At 37.0% G+C, this 27368-nt stretch overlaps 1 protein-coding gene and 1 long non-coding RNA gene across 2 annotated transcripts in view; one reads left to right on the top strand and one right to left on the bottom strand.

Annotated features, from left to right (window-relative positions):
• LOC309815238 overlaps nucleotides 1-27368 on the bottom strand; it is a 1174291-nt gene that overhangs the window by 728657 nt on the left and 418266 nt on the right. The window lies entirely within an intron of this gene.
• On the top strand, nucleotides 10918-11463 carry LOC309815712 (GTP-binding nuclear protein Ran-like; the record flags this gene model as incomplete). Its single annotated transcript, XM_082642637.1, has 1 exon — nucleotides 10918-11463. One exon carries the CDS (start codon nucleotides 10918-10920, stop codon nucleotides 11461-11463), a length of 546 nt encoding a protein of 181 aa, XP_082498763.1.

Below are 27368 nucleotides of genomic sequence, written 5' to 3'. Positions count from 1 at the left end.
CACAGGTTCGTGCCCCGGTTCCGGGAAGATCCCACATGCCGCAGAGCGGCTGGGCCCGTGAGCCATGGCCGCTGAGCCTGTGCATCAGGAGCCTGTGCTCCGCAACGGGAGAGGCCACAACGGTGAGAGGCCCATGTACCGCAAAAAAAAAAAAAAAAACATAAATGCATGTACAAATTTACTACTACTAGTTCAGCAATATCTTTTACCATAGAATCACAAGAAACAAATGGACAGGGCAATGTTTTGTGTGTTAGATATTGTTGACATTATCCCTAAGAGTAACACTGGGTTACTTTGACTTTCCATTTAGGAAGCTCAATTACAATTTCTTTAATTTATTCTAGAAGATACAAAAGGACTAGATGAGATTTCCTGGATTCCAACCATTTCAACACAAAAGGAAACCAACCTAACTGTCACATGATAATGAAATTCTGTGTCTACGTGCGTGTGTGTCTAAGTATTAAAATACTTTTTGCCATGTTTTAAATAAATGAGTAGGCTACACAGCATCAAATACATTCAATTAATGTATTTCTCCAAAATGAGCAATTCATTTTCAGTTATGTGTCTCTTCTGTCAGGATTCAGGTAGTTTCCTGTAAAGGAGGACAACAGGAATTTTATATATGTCTTTATCGGTTTAGAAAGCTTTTATTTAAATCTTATTCAAAACCAAAAAAACTTGTGCAGCTAAATTTTCCTCTGTGCCTGTGCATTAAATTAGGGAGAAATAGGTATCTTATTTATTCACTTTTCCTCTTCTCTTTCCTCACCTTTTCCTCTTGGAAAATTTATCTCTGTCCATGTTAGTGATTCACTCTTCCTTTGCAGGGGGCTTTCTTAAGTTGTCAGCAGACAAAGAACAGCATTAAAGACTTTCTCAGAGAATGAAGAAGGCCAGAAATACACTAGTGTGAAAGATTAGGAATGTGAGAACTGAGAAGGAACCAACCAACCTCTCTGCAACTTCTCAGGAGAGCCCAGACCTTGGAACTCAGACCTTCACCCTGCCACTCTGTCTTAGGCACCCAGAGTATTTGACTCAACTCAGCAAACCTATGTTGAGTGCCTACCACACACACCCACTCTATCCCTCTTACTCTTCTTTCCCAATTTACCAGTAAAAATCTACTTAAAATAATATGTGGAGTACTGGGTTTTAATATATTATGTGCCCATACACACACACACACACACACACACACAACACAGTGCATGCTATAAGATTTCACATTCCGACCATTAAAATGTGATATATTTTTGTGTGTCTCTGTTTAGCAGCAAATGAAGGTATATGCTATGAATAACACTAGATTTCATAGGGAACTTTTTCAATCAAGGAGAAAGGTACATCGTCGCCAGATGCTCATTTTTTTTTTTTTTCTGTTTGCGGTATGCGGGCCTCTCACTGTTGTGGCCTCTCCCGTTGCGGAGCACAGGCTCCGGACGCGCAGGCCCAGCGGCCATGGCTCACGGGCCCAGCCGCTCCGCGGCATATGGGATCCTCCCAGACCGGGGCACGAACCCGTATCCCCTGCATCGGCAGGCGGACTCTCAACCACTGCGCCACCAGGGAGGCCCCAGATGCTCATTTTATTTCAGATTTCTATGTACTGTAGTTTGCTAAGATTTTAAATCAACAGTGATAACTATAAGAAGTCCCTGATAATAATGGCAGTATATGTTACAAGTCATCTCACTCCATGTGCAAAAGCAGTCTTGTAGGAGATGAAACACAATATTGTAATTAGAAATAGATGGATTCAATAAATATTAAGCAGTAAAAAATATTATTCATTTAGCCATTTCCTTCTCAGTAGCACCTGCAATTCAGGCTCATCCTAACATCTGACCCATGAAATTAAGATGATAAGGAGTTACTGAAAGAGAAGATCAGAGAATTTAAGAGTCATGGCTTTTTGAAATTCCAGTATGCTTTTAACAATTGCAAGTTGATGCTTCTTCTCTTCTCCCCACCTAAATGGTAAACGAGAAATAACTGGCAGACAGACAAATGAACGCATTTCAGTGAGTCCCATTTATAATTCTATGAGTTACATTTCCTTATTTTGATAGAATCAGACTTCAAGATCAGGTGTTCCAGATAATTCTAACAAGCACAAATTTTAAACTATTTTGCCTACATTTCCTGGTTATTTACAACCTGTGTGACCAATTGGAGCATTTCTTTGAATTGAATTGACCAGTCTGGTCAAATTAGTCCAATAGCCCAGAGCCCCACTTTTTTCTTTTAGAGAAGAATTCCTCCCCTTCATCACAAAGAAACTTCAATAAACTCCACCTTTAACCAAATCCACCTCGTCTTCTCCTAGTCTCAGTTTTGCCTCTAGGCTGCCTGGAGTAGCAAGAAGCAGGCCAGATTAGCTCTTTGCCAGCTGATCTGATAAACTAATCTGACAGAGATGAATGCTTTTTAGGAAGGTTGCTGTTTTGGATGCTAAAAGCAGCCCAGGGTTTGGCTATTGAAATTACTTGTGTCTCTTCTCAATGAAAAGTTGGCCTTACATGGCTCTCATGGTAAATAACTATTCTTTAAATACTTTTCAATAAATAATAATAATAACAGCAACAATGATAATACATAGCTCCATTTTTTTCATTTCACTAAAACTAAGCATTGTACATACTGTATTCCCTAAATTAGAAGTCAAAGTCTCATTCAGCCTTTCTGAATTCTGCTGAGAGAAAGAAGCCGCTATTAAGCTGATAAATCACCGGAATGTTTTCCAGGGTTTGGTTTAGAGAATTGCTTCCATCTGTGAGTGGCAAACTTATTCCCTCCTAGAAAATTCTCCCTTCTTCTAAAATACTAAAAGCACCCCTGGAGTACTTTAAGAACAGAGAGCTGGCCTCAGGGCTTCTAATGCTTTTTTAAGTTATAACTCTCCTCAGAGGCCCTAGGGCTGGGTGCAGCCTGGTGATTTGCAGCCTTGCTGGTCACCATTCCACCTGCTCAACTCCAGGCAGGTGCAAGGCATTTCTAACCTTGCTCAGCAGCCCTCCTGATTCTCCTTGTGTTAAAGCCTTGGGGTGTATGTTTTCAGATGATAACGGCTCATGGATATATGCAGATGCCCAGTGTCAGACTAAACTCAGGGCATAGCAGAGGAAGAAAATAGCTAGAAATCTAGAAAAGGTGAACAAAGGTAAAGGCCAGGTTTAAAGGACAAGAGTAAGTCAAGGGAGAGTCAGGGATTCCATCCCAGGTCAAGACTGAGTCAAGATCAAAGCTGGACATGTAACTAGAGATCATGAAGAAATGAAGGCAGAGCAAGGCAATGGGTTCAAGGGCATGGAAAAAGCAAACAGACATGAAAATGAGAAAACCTGGGTTTTGATTTCACTCCACCCAGGGTCTCAATTTATGTATCTGTAAAATGAAGCTCTGAAATGCAATTATCTCAGTCATTTAGATATTGAGTCTATAAGGCCATATAAAGTCAGACACACCACACTATTTAGAGACCAAAGCAGGACAATGAGCTGGAGCCAATTAAATAATCATATCAAATATAGACAAAAACAGCAGCATTTGAAACCAAGTAAAAGTCTGCCTCAGAGAATCTCTCACAGGGATCTTGTTATCTGCATCCTTTCAGACACTCTACTAGGCATTGTAGACGACCCTAGAAATAAAAATCATGCTCCTTTCCCTCTAGGAGGTTGCACCTTCGGTGGAAGGAAAAGGTCCACTTTTATATAATTTTATTTATTTATTTATAAAAATATATATGATATATATATGATAGTTCAGAAAAACAATAACTAAAATGGCAAAAGATAACACTAAAGGCATTCCTGGGAGAGAGTCCAGGACTTCTCTAATTACTGTGCCTCAGGTCCACATGGTTGATCTGCTTTAGATGGGCTATTTTCCAAGGAAACACTCAGCAGGTACCAACTCCCAATCATAGCACAGTCAAGTAGAAGCTTGGGTTTATCTGGCATTTATGACTGTCTGAAGCTTAAAATCCTTCCATTAACTTTTGTAGCCCCTGCCAACCTCCAAATATATTATATTGATTGGATTTCATAAAAAAATCTAAACCAGACTGTAGCCTCAGGTATCATGCCTGGAAAAATGGCAAGATACTATTGGGCAAATACTTCTGACCTAGGTCTAGGTCAGAAGTGAGTCCTACCCAGTAGAAGGCAATCATTACCATAAACTTAGAAAGACATTTACTCCCCTCTATTGTTAATCAACAAGCCACTGAGCATATACCCTGCTAAGAGTGGTTATGAGCAGAAGCCATGAGTTCGGATTTCAGGCGGGATCAATGGCTGAAAGGCCAGATACAGAGCTGAGTCCCATCATGTGAAGATGGAGCTCTGAGGAGGGAAATAGTCTGCTGCCCACTTCAGTTTTATCCTATGCCTGCTGTGCTGATTATGGCCACAAGATTATCAGAGGCAAATTAATTCTGCTCCTGACTGGCTGGGAAAAAGAAGCTAGGATTTCACAACATCAGGTGAGTTTCCTGAGTTTCCAGAGTTTATAACACTGGTGAGAGTTACACTTTTTTTCCCTTCATGGTATCCCCTTCTTAAGGCAAATAAAAAGTTGTCCAGTTGTACAAATGGCAACAAAACTCTAGCATTAGAAATACATGGAGAACTAAGGATTCCAGTTACTTTTCAAGTTCATCATATTTCTGTTGGTCCAAGATCACACTTGGAATCTCAGAAAATATCTCCGCCGGAAACCCCATCATCTTTCACAAACTGCTTACTTGCTAGTTTGTCAGCCACAATACACTAAAGGAAAGTTTTATGAAAAGATTTGTTTCACTTAGCTTTTTAACCAAGCAAGAAATTTGATATTATGAAACGGAGAAATCATACTCGTTTAAAGTTAATAGTGGCCTTACAATAAGCTATCCCCAGCATCATTCACAGCTGCTTGGATTAAAGACCTTTTGATTTGGGGATCTGCCATCTACTGAATACCTCTTCCCCAATAAGTCAATAATTTGCCCTCAGATGAGAATAATGATCTTTTATGGTATGTTTCCTCTTATGTGCAAGTGCAGCCATTGCCAGTGCTGGTCTGAAGCCTCCTACTTACGAGTTACACCTTTGTTTCTTGTTGGAGCCATTGGCCCTCGGGCCTGATGGTTTTGCATATGACAGAGAGAGATTTATAGCTTCCTCCAACTGCCACCCACACCCCACCCAAAATACTGGGCATTGAACATTGGTACTGAAAATATGGGAACTTCCTCTTTGACCCTTGGTTAGATATGGTTATAGACTGCATCTACCCTATTTGAAGTGAGCCAGTGCCTTTAATTCCACAAGATACAGTCACTAAAGTCTCATAACTGTACTGGAGATGTCAAAGATACCATCTATTATGCCATACCTCTTCTCATGAAGTGAGTTGTGCTCCCATCACAACTTATGTATCATGACATAGCTCTTCCCCTTCCATATTGTGGTAAAGCTTATTAGAGCTAGAAGTGATCACCTGACCCAAGCTTGGCCAATCAAATTCTTTCTTATGGGAATTTGGAACTGGGACACAGAGCCTCTAGCCAATCTGTTCTGGGTACTTGAACATGTGGGTCCCATAGTACACTTTCTATATTATAAGAGTAAATAACTCTAAAGAGAAAAAAGGAAATTGGTGGATACAAAGCTGAGATGCAATGCAAAATACAAGAGATAGAGAAATCAACATTAACTGAACTTTGGCTCATGTTACACACTCAATGTGGGTCACCTGGGATGCTGTGTTCATTGTAGTCTTTCAAGCAGGCTAACGGGAAATTTATCTTGACACATGCTTTCCAGATCTCTGAGACGGGAAAAGGAGAGGTAGAAAATTACACACCAGCTCGTTTCCACCCCAAAGTGACAATGTCACATCTGCTTACATTTCATTAGCAATACCAAGTCACATAGCTCTAACTTCAAAGCGTGTGAGAAAATGAAAGCCTACCATGTTCCCAGAGGGAGGAAAACTTTAATATGACTTCCATGCCATCCTTAGGCTTTTTTCCTTCCAAATAAAAATATATAACCATCTTTTCTTGGCTTCCTGCTCTTCTCTGAAACTGTTCTTACCATGGTCACTAGTGACTGATATTTGTTAAATCCAATTAACACTTTTTAGTCCTTATTTTACCTTCTCTTCCACCTCTCTCTTTCTCTCTATTTGCTGCGATAAATTATCCCCTAACATCATTATTTTCTCCAGCTCAGGCTTCAGTGATACCACTGCTTCCCTCCAATATCCTTACCCATTCTTCCCCTTTCCCTTCTTATCACATCCACACTACCAAGCGCTCCCTGTGGCCCACTAAAGTCTGTTCCTCATTATTCCTTAGTGAATTATACCACCGTTCCCCAGTCACCAGCGTCAAAGTCTGGGTGCCATCTGCAGCATCCCCCTCTCCTTCCTCTGCCCTATATTTTGGTGACCAGGTCCTTGCTACGACTTGTCACTTGGTTTACTTCCACAGCCTCCTAAAGGTTCTCCTTCCACCAGCATCAGCCCATGAGTCTTATTCTGCACAAATGATTAGGGTCATCTTTCCAAATATTATTATGTCACTCCCTTGCTTAAAGCTTTAATGGTTTCTAAATGCCTTAAATTATTGTCCAAAATCCTTCAAGTGCTTTATAAGGTCTTCAGGATCTGCCCATGATTACTTCACCAGTTATATTTATGGCCTTGGCCCTCTCCCTCTGAGTTATGCTCTGAATCACCTGTATTTCCCAGAACTGCCCCTGATGATTCAAATCTCCATGTCTTTGAGCATGTGGTATTTAATAGACACCTCTCCTTCCTATTCAGGTTAACTCCTCTGAGACTTAGCTCACTTATCATTCCTTCCAAGAAGTTTTCTTTGATCCTCCCAGTCCTAATCAGAATCTCCCTGCTATGTGTTCTAAGAACAACTTGAGCTTACCTCAATCTCAATAGTAGGTTATCACAAATATGTTTTTCTTGTTAACATTTCATCTTTCTTCCCTACTATGAGTTCCATAAGGAAAGACTCAGCTTTACTGATTTTTGTGTCCTCAGGGTCTAATACAGTGTCTGACACATATTAGAAGCTCAATAAATACCCATTAGGTGAAGTAATTAATCAATAAAGCCCTATATCCTTATGAACACCAAATTCTGAAACTGTGCTCGGTGGGGGCAGAAAGGAGGAAAAATGTGGCCTTTATATATACATACATACACACACACACACACACACACACATCGCCTTAGGCTAATATATGCAAATATGGCCTATATAATTACCTCTACAAAGTAATTACCCAGCAATGATGCCCTGTCCTGGATCTCTGGGTAGTTCATGCTGCACTTTGTCCTTCTGTGATAACTGCCTTGCTTCTGCCTTTGAGATTCAGTTTGAGGGACAAGTGACTTATCTTGTACTAAGAGTTCATACTCCTTAGAATTGTGTGTTAACTTGTTTTTATAAACTGAACATATCTATTGAAGGCCTACGTGTTGGTTTCCCTGGAGATGCAAAATTCCTGCCCTCAAGGAGTTCTAGCCTAAGCAGGGAGCTAAGTTCTCAGCTGAATGGAAGGAGCACTTACTGTAAAGAAACAGCACTGCAGAATAGGAAACAGCTTGAGAGCTGAAGTCTGTACATCTCAATCTGAGTCTCAGCTCTTGCCTAATATCACTGAACACCTGACCAGCATTTACCTCTCTTTTCTATGACTTCATTTTCTTATTTGCAAAAAGTGTAAAATAATAAGATAATATTAAAAGATAAACTGTAGATTATGATAATAATAGTAATAATCACTTACATGAAGTTTAATTGATATGAAAGTACTTTATAATAATAGCTATCATTTATGGCACACATTACTACACAATCACTTAGATTCTTAATTTTACATTCACATTCTTAATTTTACCTAATTCATGTAACAAGCCGATGTAGCATTTTAATCTCCATGATACAGATGGAGAAATAGTGGTTCAGAGAGGTTAAGTAACTCATCCTATAGCACACAGCTGGAGACAGCAGACCAGGATTCAAACCCCAATCTGTATCGCCCAAAGGCCAGGGATGTTAACCATTATATTATACTGCCTACTTTCAAGCTGCCATGTAAATGTAATTTATGTACTCAGTTGTTCATGTATAAGCACTATGATGAAGTAGAGCACATGCTATAAATGAAAGTTGCCAATTAACCAAATTGTTTAGATTTTTCCATCTGTACAATGAGTGAGTCGGATCACATTAAATGAGACACTGTATCAAGCACTCTGCACAGCAGAGTACAGTATTCAAAAATGCTAGCTAGAATATTGCTAAGTTCCTTTCTATAATTCTGTGACATTTCATTCACATACAATTTTTTCAGAGGGCTAGGGTAACAAAGCATGGGATTTATATCAGAAGATACAAACTTATAAACCAGGCACTTATTTATGGAGGCCCTGAAGGCACTGGTAGTTTCGGGGGACTGTAAGGAACTCATGTTCAGATAAGCCACCACAACTATCCAGGAAACTTGTTACCATTTTGCAGGTGCTGAGAATCTGCTCCCAACTTTTTTAAAACAGCCCAGGCTCAGAATTCATTCTCCAGCTAATTAAAAGCACAGTGTGCTCATGTTTTTCCCAGTGGACTCAATGCTACAGGAAGAGAAATTTCATGTTTTGTTTATCTAGTAGGAAGAGGGTAGTGGAATTGGCCGGGTGTGACCACCCTATTCCAAGAGCACCAAAGTATTTTTTTTAAAAACCAGCTTTGAAATTCTCATTTGTTGTAGACTATTAGCCACCACCACCCTTCTTGTGTAATAAGCTCAGCTTATGAGCTGCAACAAAGCAGTCAGAGATAAACAAGCATTGTTGCCCACTCAGAGAGCCAGATAGACCAGAAGACAAGAATCCAAGGAGTAAGCCAAGATTTTAGGGCCTGATATGCATCAAAATCTAGGGCATACAGAATGAGTCATGATTAAAGTTAATGCTATCTAGAAAGAGTCTGAAAAGACAAGAGTTAAAACATCATACAGGGCTTCTTTCAAACACAAGCCTAGTTAACCCTCACAACCTTGGGGACATAGGTATGATTAAACTCAGTTTATAGATGGAGAAACTGAGCTTCAGGGAATTCAAGTGACTTGTCAGAGGTTACAAAATTAGTAAGAGATTTAGGGGAAGGGAGATAGACAATTAATTAAAAGTAAACAACTATTATGTGAATTTTTTTTAAAGATTTAAACAAAGTGATATGAGAGAGTAATTAGAGGTAAGGCTAATATTAGCTAGATGGAGTATATATTAGATATGCCATTGAATAACAAATTACTACAAACTTGGCAGCCTAAAAAAACACATATTTATTATCTCAGTTTTTGGGGGCTAGGAGTCTAGGCATGGCTTAGCTGGGTCCTCTTCTTAGGTTCTTCTGAGGCAGCAATCAAAGTGTCAGCAGGACTGTTTTCTCATCTAGGCTTCACTGAAGAAGAATCCACTTCCAGACTCACTCAGGTTGTTGGCAGAATTTATTTTCTTGCAGCTGTAGCACTGAGGTCAAGCTCCTTGATAGCCTTTGGAGCTTACGTAAGTTCCTTGCCACATGGACATTCCCAATATGGCTACTTATTTCATCAAGTTAATAAGGAAATTCTCAGCAAAACAGATTCTTAAATAATGTAGCATAATCATGCAAGTCATAGTCCATTCCTTTTGCCATATCCTATTGGTTAGAAGCAAGTCATAAGTCCATCCATACTCAGATCAGGGGAATGGACAAAGGCATGGATATCAGCAAGCAGGAATCATGAAGACCATCTTAGAGTCTCAAAGTTTAAAGATTCTATCCAATAATTTTACATAGCCTTAATTTCATAGGTATGTAACTATGCCTACTAGCCTAGGCATAGTTCTACAATATACGCATAAAATGGAAACATCTACGCAATATAAGAGAAAACAATATTCTGTTATTGGTTGCCCTATATATCCTTTTATTTATGTATTTTTCATTTTTTTGCAGGCTATTTTGAGATGAGGTAGAGCATCCTGAAGGGCATTCTGTTATACCAATGCTAGGATCACCTTTTTCTTTTGCTCTTGTAGAATTTTGCTGATTTCACTATTTTAAACAAATCATGAGAGAATACCGGTTCCACAGTTCTGGCCCCTCCTCTAGAATTATGCTGGAAAACAAACTTCTAAATATTAATTTCTAAATCATGTTAGAATTTTTAAATACCAACCAATGTATATAAATTATTGCAGCCTCATAATAATCTGAGCACATATAATGGCTGCTTCATTTTTTTATCTAAATTTAGCATAAATCAAGCTTATGTGGTAATATAACAGCTTCTCAGAGGAAGTGTCAATTCTATAAGTAACTGAAGCCCTCAAGGTCACATACACCTCTGCAACTGAGGGACTCCCTAGTCTAATACCTACTATTCTCTTATTACCTTCAGATAATTTGATAATTAAATTATTTGATTGGTATCCCAAAGAACTACAAATCTCCAAGAAAAGATTTTCATTCCAATAAGTGCGTTCTAAAGAATATTGCTTATAAAGATGTTAAAATAAAAATTAAAAAAATAAAGAATATTGCTTAGACAAAAAATAGATTTATAAAGGGAACTTGGAATTTTTAAAATACCGCTGCATTGATTTTCTTCAAATTTCCTGGGTGCAGAAATAATCTTTTACTGGAAGAAAACTGTCACTTTGTTGAGAATTTAAGGGAGAAAGCCTATGATCTGAGATTAGGTTAGCCTTAAGATCTAACCCCAAATTTTCTGCACTTGCTTAGTTTCTTTTTTTGTAATATTTGGATAATCCCCACCATAGGATTTTTGTAAGAATTGATGAGCTCAGTCAGAAGGGCACAGAGATGCTTCTGGAAGTAACATCACGATGGCTGCCCAAGAAGAACCCCAAGTTCAGTTCAAACTTATATTGGGTGGTGATGGTGGTACTGGAAAAACTGCTGATACATTTGTGAAACGTCATCTGACTAGTGAATCTGAGAAGTATATAGCTACCTTGAGTGTTGAGGTCCATCCCTCTGTGTTCCATACCAACAAAGGATGTATTAAGTTCAATGTATGGGATACAGCTGGTCAGAAGAAATTTGGTGGACTGAGAGATGGCTATTATATCCAAGCTCAGTGTGCCATTATAATGTTTGATGTAACATCGAGAGTTACTTACAAGAACGTGCCTAACTGGCATAAAGATCTGGTACGAGTGTGTGAAAACACCCCCATCATGTTGTATGGCAACAAAGTGGATATTAAGGACAGAAAGGTTAAGGCAAAGTCAACTGTCTTCCACCGGAAGAAGAATCTTCAGTACTATGACATTTCTGCCAAAAGTAACTACAACTTTGAAATGCCCTTCCTCTGGCTTGCTAGAAAACTGATCAGAGACCCTAACTTGGAGTTCACCGCCATGCGATGAACCCACCAGAAGTGGTCATGGACCCAGCCTTGGCAGTGCGGTATAAGCATGATCTAGAGGCTGCTCAGACAACTGCTCTCCCAGATGAAGATGATGACATGTGAGAAAGTGAAGCTGGAGCCCAGAGTCAGAAGTCTAGTCTTACAGGTAACTGTCCTGTGATGTCAGTGGTGCAGCATGTTTGCCACTTTATTATATAGCTAAGCAGAACATGTGCTTAATCTTTGGGATGCTAAAGGAGATGAATGGGCTTCGGAGTGAATGTGGCAGTTAAAAAAAACCTTCATTTTTTGGACCTGCATATTTAGCTGTTTTGCAACACAGTTGTTTCCTCCTTGGGTTTCAAATATAAGACTGTTACAGTCACATCACTATATTCAGTGGTAGAATCTTGTTTTTTACTGTCATTCCCATTCCTTTTCATTTAGAATCAGAATAAAGTTGTATTTCAAATAAAAAAAAGAATTTATGAGATTTTCATGAGGATTAAATAATAAATATAAATGTAACAAATATAATAAATGTAATAAAAATAACCAACAAATATAATATCAAATATAAAGTATATAAGATTGTGACTGGTACCACCTAAGATTTTTTATTTTTATTTTTTTTTTTGCGGTACACGGGCCTCTCACTGTTGTGGCCTCTCCCGTTGCGGAGCACAGGCTCCGGACGCGCAGGCTCAGCGGCCATGGCCCACGGGCCCAGCCGCTCCGCGGCATGTGGGATCTTCCCGGACCGGGGCACGAACCCGTATCCCCTGCATCGGCAGGCAGACTCTCAACCACTGCGCCACCAGGGAGGCCCCCACCTAAGATTTTTTAAATCTGTAATTATATTTCTTCATAGCTTGAAGCTGGATAGGACTAGACAGAAAGCCCTGCAGATGGGGTTTTGTCTATTTAACTGGTTGTTATCTTCAACTCTAATTGGCAATTTCTCTGACTCTCTCCTACCTGGCCTAGCTACATCCATGACTTGATTCCTTTTTCTCCTTCCTTTCATGATTTCTGATAACTCTTTCCACCACTGCTCACCCTTCTCTCTATTCCCACTCCCAACACACCCAAGGAAAGCTTTTCTCATCTGGCCTCAGCCATGCTCACTTGGAAAGCCCTCTGCTGCCCCCTATCAGTCATTGTGAGGGAATGCCCACAACCTCCAGATAAATTCTCTCCCTCCCAATAAACCATTCATATTTGGTTTGCGTTGAGTTCCAGTAAAAGGAAAGTTAATCTGAATTTTACAGTAGCAAAAATATAGAAAACCTATTGTGTTTTATGAATTTTTATGGGTAGACAGTGCCATTTTATCCTGAAATACATTTTTAAGGTAGTAGCAGAGAGTGGAAGAGAGACTCCTAATTCAAGCAAACCCTTTAATTACAAAGTCAGGGCCTTTTGATGAATTCTAAGAACATATTCTAGAATGGCCTTGGATCTATTTGAGCTGCTATAACAAAATATAAAATAACATAGCCTAGGTGGCCTAAACAACAGACATTTCTCATAGCTCTGAGAAACTGGGAAGAAGATCAGGGTGGGAGCAGTTTTGGTGTCTAATGGGAGCCCACTTCTTGGTTCATAGACAACCATCTTCTCACTATGTCCTCGCATGGTTGATGAGGGTCTCTTTCATAAGGGCACGAATTCCATTCATGAGGGCTCTATGCTCATGACCTAATCACCTCCCCAAAGCCTCACTTCCAAGTACCATCACACTAGGGATTAGGTTTCAACAAATGTATCTGGGGGGACAAAAACATTAAGTCTATAACACATTTTGACTAAGTGAAATAATGATAAATTGGTATTATGTAAAGCCTGTTGAATTTGTAGCTCAGTCCTTCCCTCCAAAAAAGAGACAAAAGAGAGAATGAGAGAAAATCATGCAGAACAATGATTAAGAAATTTGAAATCAAACAGATCTGATGTTGATCTTCCTGAAAACCAGCAACTTAGGACAAGTTACTTAAACTCTCTATACTGGATTTTCCTCTAGTAAATGGAAATAATAATAATACCAACTTCATAGCATTATTGCAAGTATTAAATGTGATAATATATTGCATGGCCTTCATCACAGTGCCAGGACATAGCTCTATTATTATTTTAAATGATCTTCAGGAATTTTTATCTGGCTTTTATGGAATCTGATGGGTGGGTAGAAACCACAGAAATTTATGGTTATATTGAGTAAGGCCTATCAGACACTGCTCTACCTAGAAGCTATAGTATCTGAACAAAGAGCAAATAATTCTGAAATGTTTTGCGATATTACCTTATAATACTCTGTTTGGGTTTTAAACTTATTATTCATTTAAAACACTTGCTAAGGTAATGAAATGCCCTTAGTATAACAAACAGCATGATCTTTTTATTGTGATCATATCAGAATTTCTGGCTCCTTTATGAAGAAAGTGAACCAATTTTGAGACGGATGTTTTGTGGGAGTGTTTATTATGTTTACAAATATCTTAGTTATAAAGCAACAAAGCCAGGAAACCTCTCCAAATAAGCAGGATGGCGGGGTTTATAGAGCTAATGTAGCGATTAGAGCCACACTAACAGAATTGGGAGAAGAGCCGGTTAGAGTTAATGTGCATCAAGTGAGTTTTCCATAAAACTTCTGTCTCTTTATGCCAGATTCACTCACCTTTTTACCATTTCTATGCCAGGTGATTTTTAAAAAATATTCAAATGGATATCATCCAGCACATACCTCAGGATATTTGCAGGACTGCTTTTTTCCCCCTTTATCCTTGTTCCCAGATTCCATACTCTTGGCTCCTCACTGGAATCCCACACACTGGGTTCCTCTGTATTTCCTTTTCCTGACTTTCACTCAACATTTGGTCTTTAACTTTTCTACCCAGTTGTAAATTTCGTTTACAACCCAGGGTCTCAAGCCCTGTAACTCCTACTTTCACTCAAAGCCAGACTGACTCAGCCCTCCTCTTCCTTCAGAGGAGCACAGATAACAATAAACTCAAGACGACATTATTAAATATCGTGTGATAGACAAGGAATATTGCAAATAATTCCTATGCAGTCATTACCCTTGTACCAGTAACTTTTAAAATTTACAGCAAACTACACAGTGTTACACGGAACATGCCCAAGTTTAAGATGAACCCCCTGTCCTAGAGGAGTTCACTGTCTTATTTGGGAGATTTGATATAAGCATAGAGAAGTTGAAAAAAAAATCCATACAGTATTTAACTAAGATTTCAAGACAACTGAAAATTTCTGCTTCTGGCCAGATGTACACACCAGCCTGAAACAACAAAAAATGACAAAATATTTTTTAAATTGTTTTCATGACATGGGATATCAGGCAATAAAGGACAGTGATCATTGAAAGACAGAAAACAAGTAAGGTGATATCTATAGTTGCTCTAGTTTACTTCCTTAAGCAAGTTTCAAATCATGGTGCAGGTAGAGGGAATCTAAGCAGAGCAGAGTGTACCTTGTAACTTGAGGAGAAAGAGGTAAAAGTCTGTGAAGAAGGTTCTTAGGACAGTACACCAAAGAGAAGAAGGATATACAGAGAAAGAATTCCTAAGCTTGCAAAGGGACCCCTCAGTGTTCAGCTGAGTAATAATCAGCAAGTGTATGTGAGGAAAATTCCTGAAGCTGAGCAGAGTCACACAAAAGGATTAGAGGTGATAATGCTCAACACTCACACAAGGCCAGGTATAGTGTCTGTTCCCACCAGCCAAAATGAAAACCCTCATGATTCACTGAGTTTTGGATAGACTACAAAGAGCGGTCTTGTATTATTAGTGGAGTAATTCTCCTTAGACTGAGCACTGCTACAGTTACACCTAACAAATTGTAAGTAAATGCAAGAGCTGAAGAAACCAAACCCTTCTAAATAACTTAAATGTATTTCAGAGCAAAATACAAGAATATTTATAGTAATAAAAAAGTATTTTCTAAATTTAAAAATTTTTATTTCTATAAACACCAAACAATGTAGTATTTACAACAGATGGAATCCAGTAACAAATTACCAGACCAAAAAAACAACAAGGAAAATAAAATTTTAAATGTAATAAATCAAAGATGACTCAAAATTGATGCATATGTTGAAATTAGAAAACAAGGACATTAAAACAGTTACTACAGCTATATATCATACATTCAGAGATTTAAGTAGAGAGGAGAAAGAGAGAAAGAGATCCAAATCAAACCTTTAAAGGTGAAAATGTAACATGTGAAATGAAAACAGACTGGATAAGATTAAGAGCAGGTTAGACATTGAAGAAAAAAAGATTAATGAAATTAAATATGTAGCAATAAAACTATCCAAAATGAACTAAAGGGAAGCTTTTTCAATGAACAATGCCTCCATGAAGAGTAGGACAAAATCAAGCAGCCTTAATATATGTATAAGTGGAGTCTCTGGGTTTGGGGGATGATGGAGGTGGTGGAAAAAAATACTTGAAAAAAATAATGGCTACAATTCTTTAAAATTTGCTGAAAACTATAAACCCATAGAGCCAGGAATTTTAGGAACCCCAAGCACAAGAAACTGAAGAAAATATGCCAAGGTATGTCATAATTAAACTGCTCAAAATCAGTGATAAATAAAAAATATTAGTCAGAGGGAAAAAAAGTTGTATTACATCCAAAGAGACAAAAGATAAGAATGACAGCTGATTTCTTGTCTGGAAAAAATGCAAGCAAAAACTTAGTGAAACAATATCTGTCAGTCTTAAAACTCTATACCTAGTGAAAATTTCTTTCAAAAAAGAAGATGAAATAAAGACTTATGCAGAAAACTGAAAGAATTCGTCACCAGCAGATCATTACTACAATAAATGTTTTTTTAAAAAGTCCTTCAGGCAGAAAGAAAATGATACCAAATGGAAATAAAGATCTACACAAGGAATAAAGAGCACTAAAAATGGCAATAAAATGGGAAAATATATTATTCTTATTATTTTAAATATATTTTAAAAAACAATTAATTGTTTAAACAAAAATAATAGTAAGATTAAACATGGTTGGGGTTTCCCTGGTGGTGCAGTGGTTAAGAATCTGCCTGCCAATGCAGGGGACATGGGTTCGAGCCCTGGTCTGGGAAGATCCCACATGCCGCGGAGCAACTAAGCCCATGAGCCACAACTACTGAGCCTATGAGCCACAACTACTGAGCCCGAGTGCCACAACAAAAGAAACCACCGTAATGAGAAACCCACGTACCACAACAAAGAGTAGCCCCTGCTCGACGCAACTAGAGAAAGCCCGTGCACAGCAACGAAGACCAAACACAGCCAAAAATAAAATAAATAATTTTTTTAAAAAAGAATAAACATGGTTTATAACAGTTGTAAAATTGGACAGGGAGGATAACCACAGAAGTTGGACAGGGAGAAAAAGATGTATACCATTGAAAAGTTCATAAAATGTTCATGAAGTGGTATAATTTTACCTAAAGTTAGAATGTGATGTTAAAGATATATAATATAAAACGTAGCAAATACTATAATAAAGAGCTCTATCTAGTTAAGTCAACAATATAGGTAAAACAGAATCATAAATATATTAAGTTAATCCAACAAAAAGAAGATAATTGGGGAAATAAGGTATAAAAAAATGGATGAGACAAACAGAAAGCAAATAGCAAGATGATCAATTTAAACCAAAACATATCAATAATTATAGACAGATTTTTTTAAAGACACAACTATATACTGCTACAAGAAAATGCACTAAATATAAAGAAACAAATAGGTTAAAAGTAAAAATATGAACAAACATATACCATATTAACATTAATCAAAGAAAGTTGGAGTGTTGGCATTAATATCAAAGTATATTTAAAAGCAAAATTTACTAGTAGGGATAAAGAAGCCCATTTCATAATTATAAGTGAGTATTAATCAATAGATATAACATTCCTAAATATTTATGCACCTAAAAACAGAGCTTCAAAATATATGAAGCAAAAACTGATTGAACTTCCAGGAGAAACAGAAAATCCCACAATTGCAGATGGGTATTTCAACCCCTCTTCCAATAATTTATAGAACAAATAGACACAAAATAAGGGAAGATTTTAAAGATTTGAATAACACCATTAGCCAACTTGACCTAACTAATTAACATTTACTGAATACTTCACCAAACAACAGTAGGATACACATTCAAGTGCACACTGAACTTTTACCTATACAAATGATATTCTGGGCCACAAAATAAGTCTCAATAACTGGAATAGGATCCAAGTCATAAAAAGTATGTTGTTTTAATCATAATGTAATTACATTAGAAATCAATACTAGATTGATAAAGATATAGAGCTTAAGAAAATCCCAAGCTAGTTGGAAACTAAAAAATACATTTCTGAATATCCTGTGGATCAAAACAGAAATCAGAGGATATTAGAAAGTATTTTAAACTGGATCAAAATGAAAACACAACGTATCAACATCTCAAAATTTGTGGTACATTGATTAGTAGGAAATTCATGGAACTAAACACCTATTTTAGGAAAGATGGAATGGAGTCAAATCAATGACTTAAAGTTCCACCTTAAGCATCGAGAAAAACAAGAACTCAAATTAGTTAAACTCAAAGTAACTAGAAAGAAAGGAATAATAAATATCAAAGTAAAAATTAATGAAATAGAAAAAAAGGGAAAAAATAGAAAAATGAAATTGAACCAAAAACTGTTTCTTCGAGATTAAATTGGTAAACCTCTAGTCAAACAAACTGGGGCAAAAAAAAAGACAAATTAACAGCATTGAATGAAAGAAGTAACAACACTATAGATTCTACAGATATTAAAGAATAAGGAAATATGAAAAACTTTATGCCTTGAAACACACAAATTACTAAATCTCACACAAGAAGAAACAGATATTCTGAGTACTCCTATACCTATTAAAGAAGCCAAATTTGTAGCTAATACCTTTCAACAAAATAAACTCCAAGCCCAGATGACTTCATTGGTTATTTCTACCAAATTTTTAAGGAAGAAATAATATCAATTCTATAAACACCTTTCCATAAACTTGAAGAAGAGGGAATCCATTCCACCTCATTCTATGAGGTCACTGTTAGTCTGATACCAAAACATAACAAAGTCATTACAAGAAAAGAAAACTAATGACCAATATCCCTCATGAATATTAGTGCAAATATTCCATAATAAATAAAAAATTAATAACATACAACAATATACAGAAAGGATAATATATCATTACCAAATGGGATTTATCCCAGGGATGAAAGGTTAGTTTGACAATCAAAATATGAATCAATATAAAAAATTTTTAAGAATCAATATAGTTCATTATTTTAACCAAAAAATACATGATTATCTTAATAGATGAAGAAAAAGGATTTCCTAAAATCCAAAAACCATTCGTGATTTAAAAATAAAAACTCTCAGCCAAATTGCAATAGAAGGCGACTTCCTGAATCCAAATAAAGGGCATCTATCAAAAACTCAGAGCTAATATACTTAATAGGGATAAAATAGATTCTTTCCAAATATCAGGAAAAATACAAGAATGACCACTCTCAGCACTTCTCTAATACATTGTACTTAAGGTTCTATTTACTATCATAAGGCAAGAAAAAGAAACAAAATGAATGCAGATTGGAAAGGAAGAAGTAAAACCCAGTACCTGTGAATGTGATCTTATTTGGAAATAGGGCCTTTGCAGATGTGATCAAGCTAGGATGAGGTCAAACTGGACTAGGGCAGGCCCTCATTCAGTGACTCTGACCCTTATAATGAGAGGGAAATCAGGACACAGACACACGGGAAAGAAGGACATGTGAAATGGAGGCAGAAATCAGAGGAATGCACCTCCACGCTAAGGCACACCAGAGATGGCCAGCAACTGCCACCTGTGTGTAGCATGATTTCTGTAATTACTCAAGGGTAAATCTAAAATTCAAAGAGCAGAAAATCAATAGAGATTTACTGATACTCACTATATGCCAGGCACTTTACACACTATATCATTTAATTTTCTTAATGATCCAATGAAGGGATATAATCATCTCTGTTTTACAGACAAGGAAACTAAACCTCAAAGGAATTAAGTAATTCACATGAATGAGGAGAAGAATTTGGACTCAAACACAAGTCTGTCAGGCTCTAGACCATTCTGTTTCTAATCAACAAAACACTATATTGAATTCTTCTGATTCCTGTGCACCCATTTAAATATACCTGTACATTTTGAGAAGATGGGAGAAGTGGAGGAGGATAAACCGCTCATTAAATAAATGCTCATTGATTCCCATCATTCATTTATGACAGAAGTTTGATCAAACAACTGTTTATAAAGCCCAGGCAGGGCTTCCCTGGTGTCGCAGTGGTTGAGAGCTCGCCTGCTGATGCAGGGGACACGGGTTCATGCCCCCGTCCGGGAAGATCCCGCATGCCACGGAGCGGCTGGGCCCGTGAGCCATGGCCGCTGAGCCTGTGCATCCGGAGCCTGTGCTCCGCAACGGGAGAGGCCACAACAGTGAGAGGCCCACGTACTGCAAGAAAAAAAAAAAAAAAAAAAAAAGCCCAGGCAAAGTGCCCTGTACCAAGCTCTCATAGCAATATATATTTATTATAAAGCTAAAGACACAGAATTTCTGAGTTATGAGGAACTACATGCATCTTTAGTACAATTACTTATTTTATACCTAAGGGGTAGAAAGTCCCCAGACAGACGAAATTACCTGCCCAAACTCAAGAGAGACAGCTCAAGTCTCTTGACTCCTGCTCTACACTTAATTCATTAATGGCCATTTGGCAGAACTCTGGAAAAGAAGGAGTCCAAAGGGATGTGAAACATTTTCATCACTCTTCAACCCCCACATACGTGAAAGGAAAATAAACAAGTAAGAAAAATATTACATGATAGAAAATTAAGAATAAAAAACCTTAAGAAGGATAAAACATTATAATTTAGTTGTTTTCAGGAGGATGCATCAAGTCTTTTGTAGTCCTGCTTTGTATCCATCTTTTCATTCAACAAAATAAATAGACATGATATATGCAAAGCAGAGATTCTCAATATATCCATTCAACAAAGACATAGTTATCATGTTATATATATTGTTTTTCCACTGATAACTCTATTAACAACCACCTCAAAATGGATTAAAGACTTAAACATAAGCCTTGAAACCATAAAACTCCTGAAAGAAAACATAGGGAAAAAGCTTCTTGACATCAGCTTGGCAATGAATTCTTGGATATAACATCAAAAGCACAAGCAACAAAAGCAAAAATAGACAAGGGGGATTACACCAAAGTGAAAAGCTTCTGAACAGCAAAGGAAACAATCAACAAATTAATAGGTAACCAACGGAATGGGAGAAAATATTCACAAGTCACGTGTCTAATAAAGGATTATTATCCAAAATTTGCAAGGAACTCTTACAATTCAATAGCAAAAAAAATAATTAATTAATTAAACGAATCTAAAAAAGGGCAAAGGAGCTGAACAGACATGTCTCCAAAGAAGACATACAGATGGCCAACAGGTATATGAAAAGGTGCTCATCAGCATTCATTATCACTAATCACAGGGAAATGCAACTCAAACCCATAATGAGGTACCACCTCACAATTGTTAAGATGGGTATTGTCAACAAAACAAAACAAAAGATAAGTTGGTGAAAATATGAAGAAAAAGGGACTCTCATATACTGGTGTTGAGAATGTAAATTGGTGCAGTCACTATAGAAAATAGTATGGAGGTTCCTCAAAAAAATTATAAAGAGAACTACCATATGATCCAGAGATCTCATTTCTAGGTATATATTCAAAGGAATTGAAATCAAGATCTTGAAGAGATATCTGCATTCTCATGTTAGTTTGCAGCATTATTCAGAATAGCCAAGACATGGAGGCAAAGCGAATGTCCACTGACAGATAAATGGACAGAGAAAATGTGCATACACACAAGAAAGAAGGCTAACAATGAAAGAAATCATGCTCTTTGCAATAGCATAGATGAACCTGGAGGGCATTATGCTAAGTGAAATAAGTCAGACACAGAAGGACAAACACTACATGATCTCACTTATCTAAGGGATCTAAAATAGCCATACTCATAGAAGCAGAGAATAGAATGGTGGTTGCCATGGCTAGGGGGAGGGGCAAGCCAGGAGGTCAAAGGTTACAAAGCTTTAGTTATGCAAGATGAATGTCTTAGAGATCTACTACACAGACTATAGTTAAAAGTGCCCATAGTTAACAATACTGTATTGTATACTTACAATTTTGAAGAGTGTAGAACTTTTGTCAAGTGTTCTTACAAAAATAATAATAATAATAAAGAGAGGGGAGGAAACTTTTGAAGGTGATGGATATGTTTATGGCATAGATTGTGGTGATGGTTTCACAGGTATAGTCTCATCTCCAAACTCATTATGTAAAGCTTTCTGAAAGCTAATTATACATCAGTAAAGTGTTTTTTAAAAATAACAAGTATAGGGCTTCCCTGGTGGCGCAGTGGTTCAGAATCCGCCAGCCAATGCAGGGGACATGGGTTCGTGCCCTGGTCCGGGAAGATCCCACATGCTGTCGAGTGGCTAGGCCCATGAGCCATGGCCGCTGAGCCTGAGCGTCCGGAGCCTGTGTTCTGCAACGGGAGAGGCCACAACAGTGAGAGGCCCACATACCGCAAAAAAATAAAAAATAAAAAAGTAAAATAACAAGTATAAAATAGTATGCTAAATAGTAACAGTAATAATAATGAATCTTTTGTGTTATTCTTTCTCCTGCCTCAGCAAAGTAGTTTTGTTTTAAAAAAGAAAAGAAATACAGAAAAAAATTTTCTCTTACTACAAAAATAGGCTTTGTGTAATGAAAAGACCATTTGGCTGAGGCCAGAATACCCAGGTTGTAGACGGGGCTGAGTCAATACCTCTTCTGCTTTGGAAAAATCCCTGAAACTGCTCTGCATCTCTTTCCTGAGGAATTAACATGGTATTGTATGTCAATTATACTTCAAAAACAAACAAACAAACTCATAGAGAAAGAGATCAGATTTGTACCTACCAGAGTCAGTGGGGTGGGGGAAGGGGAACTGGATAAAGGCAATCAAAAGGTACAAACTTATGGCTCTAAAGTAAATAAGTACTAGGGATGTAATATACAACATGATAAATATAATTAACACTGCTGTATGCTATATCTGAAAATTGTTAAGAGGGTAAATCCTAAGAGCTCTCATCATGGGAAAAAAAATTTTTTTTTATTTCTTTAATTTTGTATCTATATGAGATGATGGATATTGACTAAACTTGCAGTAATCATTTCATGATATATATAAGTCAAATCATTATGCTGTACACCTTAAACTTATAGAGTGCTCTATGATAATTATATCTCAATAAAAATGAAAGAAAAAAATTATCGTGGAAAAAAATTATAATTTTTTAAATTATAAAAAATTATAAAAATAATCTATTAATTCATAGTTTAATGGATTTCTATGGTGTCTTCTGGCTCTAAAATTCTAGTATTTTATAAAATACTATAAGATTCCCTCTGGCATAAAAAGCAGCTAACATTATGTTGCAATAGTTCACTAATTATACACACACACACAAACACACGCACCATGGGAATATACTGGCATTTCTCTTTGAGCAATAGCAGAGAAATAACCCAGTATCCCAGGCCCAGGGATGGAGGTAGAGGTGCTATTTAAGATGAAGACAACTGTTTCTTATCTGGAATTTCAGCTCCCACACACCACCTGACCACCTGAGTATGTCCCCCTGCCCACTGATGACAATAACCAGAGGGAAAGAAGTTAACCCCTTCCCAAGATCCATCAATATCTCTTCAATTACTAATACTAGAAGTGTTCAGGTTGCTAACAGAGAAGGGGCAGTGCCCACCACCACCCCCAGTTCTGCAAAAAGGAATTAAGCAGAGCCATATAAAGGTACCCAAAGCAAGGACTGGACTCCTGATGTCATGTCTTCTAGAAGCCCTGTCTCTGATTCCCTTTTTTGGTTTCACATCAATTGCTGACCTCAATAAGACTGTAGCCATGAAGGAAATGGAGTATCTGCAAAGTTCCACACAGGCAGCCTAGCAGCTGAGCCCTTACCTGCAGCTGACACTCACAGCCCCACTGCCATCGCAAGTATCTTTGGGTTAAAATTAACAAAACTCCTGTTATCTAGAAGGATCTCACATTCTGTGAGATTTTCCTCCCAAATCTATGTGGATAGGGCTGCCAGGGTGCATACAAAGAAAACCACTGTACCTAACTGGCACAACACAAAGATGAATGTGGATAAAAGCTCACTGGAAAAGGGCAGGATTCTAATAATCTCTTATTATTTGGGGATGCCTTGCCAGCTGGCAGAGCCAAATCTGGGCACGTTCTCAGCCAGTTCTCATCTTTGGGATGCAGTGAGGTGAAAACAAAGGGATCAAACCAGATTTCAGATTCATTCAAATGAGCAGTTCAAGTTCAGCGTTCCCAGACCTGCCGTGGGCCCCCTTCGGTTCACAGACCCAGGTCTAGTCCCTGTAAATGTAAAGGGAAGCTGGGCCAAGGTGAGAGACTGACGTACTGCCAGAGATAAAATATTCAAAATCAGAGCAGAAATGTCTGAAGATTTAACGTACAAAAAAATTCTACATATACAAAAAATTTTATACAAAAGAGATTTATTGGAACATTAAAAAATCCCAAAATGAGAAATATTAATGTCCCAAAGCGACGGTTAATTAACTATGTGATATCCATCTCACAGAATATTATGAAGCCCCTGAAAATATTTACATTAAGTTTATAATAATACAGAAAATTCATGAATAAAAAAGAGATTCAGAATTGTAAATTTACAACATTATGCCAAGCAAATGAAAGAATATATTGAAAAGTTAAAAACAAAATCTAGAAAGAAAAAATACCAAAGTGCTAGAATTAACAGTGTTTTTCTTTGGTTGGTAGAACTCTGAGTGACTTTTTTCTTTGTTTCATTTTCCTTTATTTTCTGTTTAATAAAATATCTGTTGTCTCAATAATGGGAAAGAAATAAAAAGACTAAATGAAGTTTTCAACCAAGTTCTAAGCTAAAAACTAATTAAGCTTTACATTTTTGTATGTATTTTGAACAGGCCTACACATTACCAAGATGCCTGACTGGGATGATTTCTAAGGCTACAGCTCCTCCCTCAGCCACCTCCACCATGTCCCCAACAATTCTGGAGAAGCTTAAGAAGTTCAGGTTGCTCTTCAAAGTACCAAGAGAATATTCAGTTACCTGGGGATACTTCAACCCTGCTGCTATGCCTTGGATTATAGACTGTGAGGGCTATAGAAATAGCCCTATCTGGGGAAGTGTGCTTTTTGATCAGACTGCATTTAAGATCAGCCAATGGCTGGGCTGCAAGCATAGATAACCACAGCAGAATTGAAGGGAAAGAGTAGCAAGCTGTGTGAATCCAGATGTACCTGCCTGCAGCTCATGTGGCTGACTTAATGAGCCACTACCAATACAAATGACTGAACCTCTCAGTTGCTTTTAATTTTGCACTATTGTATTATAGTGACCAGCCAATAAGTTCCTGGTACTTAAACCAGATCTAATCTGGTAACTGAGCTAGCTGATAAAGAGTCTGTATTCACATGGTGACTCTATATTGAAAATATTCTGCAGGATAAGAAAGAGTAATCTAATCTAGTTTTCTTACTCTTTTTAGCTGGGTGGACTGTGATCTGTGATTACATTCAGGGTATGAGTCGGCTTATTATAGTTGCAAATAAAATAAATCTATTTCAGTAAAATAGGTGAATTTATTATAAGGTTATAAAGATGTTTCATGGAAACAAGAGAAGCAGGCAGGTCTCAGGAACAAACTGGAAGCATAAACTAGAATCTATAGGAAACCTAGAAAGTCTTCCTCCTCACTTAGCTCTGCATCTCTCTGTACTACTGCCCCATTTATTATTTTTTTTAATCTCTGCTTTTCCCATTTACTAGCTACAAACCGGGTATCAACAGCCTTATTTACAGGTCCAGCCACCCAGAGAAAGACCCTCTCTCTCCCTCTCTCTCTCTCTCTCTCTCTCTCTCTCTGTCCCTGTCCCTATCTCTATCTCTATCTATATCTCTATCATCTTCTTTCCCCCAAATGTCTACAGATGGGATTCTGACTGACTGAACTTGGGTCTGGCGCCTACACAAAATCATTCACCCGTTGCCAAGGGACGTAAAGTCACTTTGCAGAAACAAGGCTTCTGAGAGCCCTGCCCCCGTAACCGGGTAGACAGCAAGAGGCAGAGAGTGGAAAGAACAAAAGAAGAAAAAGTGTCCAGCAAACACGTCATTCATGTTTCCTCATTAGTATTTCAACACAAGTCTGTGTTCAAAAGGCTAAAAATCAAGTTTGATAATATATTAATAACAGCAAGAACATGAAGAATATTGTTCCTATGAAGCTGTCTGGATGAATTTTCTAGAGGCCACAAAAAGATGACAGGAGAGAGTGGCAGAAGAAATATCAGTGAGTTACATCTATGTAACTGTAGGTCTAAGACTAAAACAACTGTGGAGTTTCGCTGACAGAAAAGGATATTACAGCTCTTAATAGTATATAAGCAAAATGTTAAGAAGGAAGGTGAGATAAAGATGGCAGGTAATGTAAGGATGCTGACTTACTTTTAACAGTTGGAGGTCAAAAATAGTTAAAGCAGAAAAATCAATAATAGAAGAAGATTATCTGATAAAACCAAAAGTAAATATTAAGAAATACCATATAGTTAAAATTAGGAGGTGGAGAAGAGGCAGGAAAGTAGAAAATCATACTAATTTTATAATTAATCATATTAGAAAATTATTAAATATTGTCTATAGAAAGAATTAAGACTATCATATAAAATTATAGCTTTATGGGAGACAACCACAAAAAAATACAGACTTTTCTAATTACCAGAAGGAGCACAAACATAAAGTGGAAAAAGCAGAGCAAGCCACGAAATATTTTTAAAAGCTATAAAAATATAAAATGTAAAATAAACTATGACAAACTAAGATGAAACATATTTGTTATTTCAGTAAGAATTTTAAAAATTGTATTCATTTATTGAAAGAAAAAATTTTCCGTATCTGATCACAAAGCAAAACCAAATATACACTATAAACGTAAATCAAACCTGAAACATTAATTTAGAAAATTTTTAAATGAATTGATAAATTACTTTCTTACTATAAAAACAAGTCAGAAACTATGATCTAAGTATCACACTGAGTGAATAAATGGCAAAAAACATAACATACGATGAAAAAAGAAGAAAGTTTTAAAATAGTAAAGGTTACAATGCTCAATAAAACTATAATAGTAGAAATATATATATATTATAAAAGACAGTATCAATATTCACAAAAACTAGTGAATATTCAAGGAAGAAACAGAAGCATACTAAAAGCAGAAAATGAAGATACAGAGACTATGCTTTCTTTCAAGTATCCATGAAAAATTTACGAAGCTATTAAGCCACAAAAAAATTCAATGAATTCTAGAAAGCAGAAATAGTCCAAATTCTCTGGCCATAATACAATAAAGTTAGAAATTAAAATAAAAACAGAAAGTTCACACAATCTGAAAATGAAAAAAAAAAACCCACTCTTTGAACAACATGTCAAAGAGAAAATTAAAACTGAAATTGCAGTATATCTTTATAGATTGCTGTAAGAATATACCATACTAATATCTATAAGTTGTATCTCAGTCTTAGAGAAATATTTATAGGTTTATATATATACATATAGCAATTTCCTATAAGTAAATTAAATATACATATTGAATTACTGTAAATAACTTAAAACATACAGGCATATATATATATCTAATGCAAGAAATGAAACAAACTGAACAAAAAATAATAAATCTAAGGAGAGCAA

The sequence above is a fragment of the Mesoplodon mirus genome (genome assembly GCF_964341445.2).
Source record: "Mesoplodon mirus genome assembly, chromosome: 14".
Taxonomy (NCBI): domain Eukaryota; kingdom Metazoa; phylum Chordata; class Mammalia; order Artiodactyla; family Ziphiidae; genus Mesoplodon; species Mesoplodon mirus.
Note: the sequence above shows the minus strand (reverse complement) of the source record. Positions and strands in the feature narration are given on the sequence as shown.